At 48.8% G+C, this 2,256-nt stretch overlaps 1 protein-coding gene across 1 annotated transcript in view; it reads right to left on the reverse strand.

Moving 5' to 3' along the window:
* Nucleotides 1–2,128: 2,128 nt before the first annotated feature.
* Nucleotides 2,129–2,256, reverse strand: part of LOC102753805 (serine/threonine-protein kinase D2) — a 27,912-nt gene continuing 27,784 nt past the window's right edge. The window contains exon 16 of the mRNA XM_015569312.1: nucleotides 2,129–2,152. Within this exon, the coding sequence (XP_015424798.1) occupies nucleotides 2,129–2,152 (24 nt within the window). The remainder of the gene's footprint in view (nucleotides 2,153–2,256) is intronic.

The following is a 2,256-nucleotide window of genomic DNA, read 5'->3' on the forward strand; positions in this document are numbered from 1 at the left end:
AACAAAAGCCAGGGCCCAGAAGATCATGTGAAAACCTCCATCTTTTTATGAGTGACAATAGTAGAGAACGGGAGCGAAGACTGTCACGAGGAACCTCCATCTTTTTATGAGTGACCTCCTGGTCGTTTGCTAGAGAGGCAATAGTAGAGAACGGGAGCGAAGACTGTCACGAGAGAGCCCCAACTCTACCACTTTCCAGCTGTGTGAGCTTAGGAAACTTGCTTAACCTCTCTGTGCCCCAGTCCCCTCATATGTATTCTGGGCATCAGAATACTGCCTACCTCCTAGAGTTGTTATGGGGATTGACATATTTGTCAAGTGCTTGAAGTGGTGCCTTCCAGGTATAAAGAGACACAGAAGGATCTGATTAATAAGTAAAAAATAATCAAGAGTCCAAAGGGAAAACATACGTCTGGACTTTAGTGGAGACAAACTTTATTCAATCCCCGTCTTGCGTAAGACAGGCCTAATCTATCCTCAGTGGCCTTAATTTTCCAACGTGGGGAGATGACTGGGATCGATGACGGGGGGATCTGGAGAGCTCGCTTTCAAATGAGACCTCCTCAGGAGTTAGTGTCTGGGGTGATATCAGGACGGGTTTTTCACCCCCGTTGTGTGTGCAAGACCGGTTGCACCATTTGCTGTATGAACTATTGGATCGCAAGCTGATTCAGGGTTCTGGTCTAGCAGGCCTTCGACGATGGGTGTTCCTAGGAAGAGAAATCAAAATCACTGAATTAAAGAGTAAAACTACATTTTGAAGCCAGCGGGCTGCCAGTTGGGAGGGTTCTGAGAAGGAGGTGGAGAGAGCTGCTTGGCCGGTGGGGTTGGAACAGAGGTAGCAATTCTGCAGATCTCCTTTTCGGCCTCGTGATGTTCTCATTGGCAATGCCGATGCCTGCGGAGTTCCTGGAAATACACCTGCAGCACTGCTGCCAACCACAGCCCGCAAGTCCCTCCCCTGGCAGCCCCTAACCTGGGCACAGAAGTTGCCCACATCTGGTGGAGGCCATGCCGAATCCTCGGAGTTCACTCCCAGGCACCTGGTTACCTGTCCCCCGGCTTCTTTGGATCCTAACGAAAAAGGAGATCACAGCCAGCCTGGATCTTGTCTACACGGTGATTTTCAGCCTTCGCGGGATCCTTGCACCTGTGAGGGGTTTGTGGTTGGAGAGGAGAATGAGTGAAACCTGGGCATGATGGAATTCGGGGCATCAAAACTCGGATAAGAGCTTACATATGGGCAAGATCACAGGAGGCAGTCCAGCTGGTAGGTAGACAGCAGTCAGTGAAATTCACACACGCCCTGGCTGGTGTGGCTCAGTGGATAGAGCGTCGGCCTGCGGACTCAAGGGTCCCGGGTTCCATCCCGGTCAAGGGCATGTGCCTGGGTTGCGGGCGCATCCCCAGTGGGGGGCGTGCAAGAGGCAGCTGAAACGATGTTTCTCTCTCATCAATGTTTCTAACTTGCTATCCCTCTCTCTCTCCCTTCCTCTCTGTAGAAGAATCAGTGAAATATATTTAAAAAAAAAAAAGAAATTCACACACAGGAAGTATGCACCACTGAGGGAGATCCAAGCCTCGTGGAGATAATTGTCCTATTCATTTGAGTGCTCAAAAAAGCAAACGTTGATTAGAGGTGGAAAACCAAGGAGAAGATGCAGGGACAAGCCCGCGACCATGAGATGAGTCACAAGAGGCAGCAACGCCACTGACACCAGAAGAGATTGTCCGCGGCATCGGCTGATCTAGGAGGATGGGTAATATTTTGAAAGCTGGAAAACCTGGGTGAATTCGATGAGGAGGTGGATTCAAAGCCATGAGGGTTGTTACAGTGTCATTTACTGTATAAAAGGTTCAGTGATTCGCCCTGGCCGGCTTGGCTCAGTGGATAAAGCATCAGCCTGCAGACTGAAGGGTCTCAGGTTCGATTCCGGCCAAGGGCACATACCTGGGTTGTGGGCTCGATCCCCAGTGGGGGGTGTGCAGGAGGCAGCCGATCAATGGTTCTCTCTCATCATTGATGTTTCTATCTCTCTTTCTCCCTTTCTCTCTGAAATCAATAAAAATATATTTTAAAAAATTTCTCGTTTTAAACACCATCGAGTCAACTATTGAGCATTTCTTCTCAAGACTTGCGAAATTCAGAGAACTGGAAGAGACGGCAAAATTCATGAGGTTTCCAGACAGCATGAAACTGGAGGAACTAAACTTACAAATGTTTTCATGGATAGACATGGCTGACTTTGAAATGAA

Source organism: Myotis davidii, unplaced genomic scaffold, assembly GCF_000327345.1.
Source record: "Myotis davidii unplaced genomic scaffold, ASM32734v1 scaffold566, whole genome shotgun sequence".
Lineage (NCBI taxonomy): Eukaryota > Metazoa > Chordata > Mammalia > Chiroptera > Vespertilionidae > Myotis > Myotis davidii.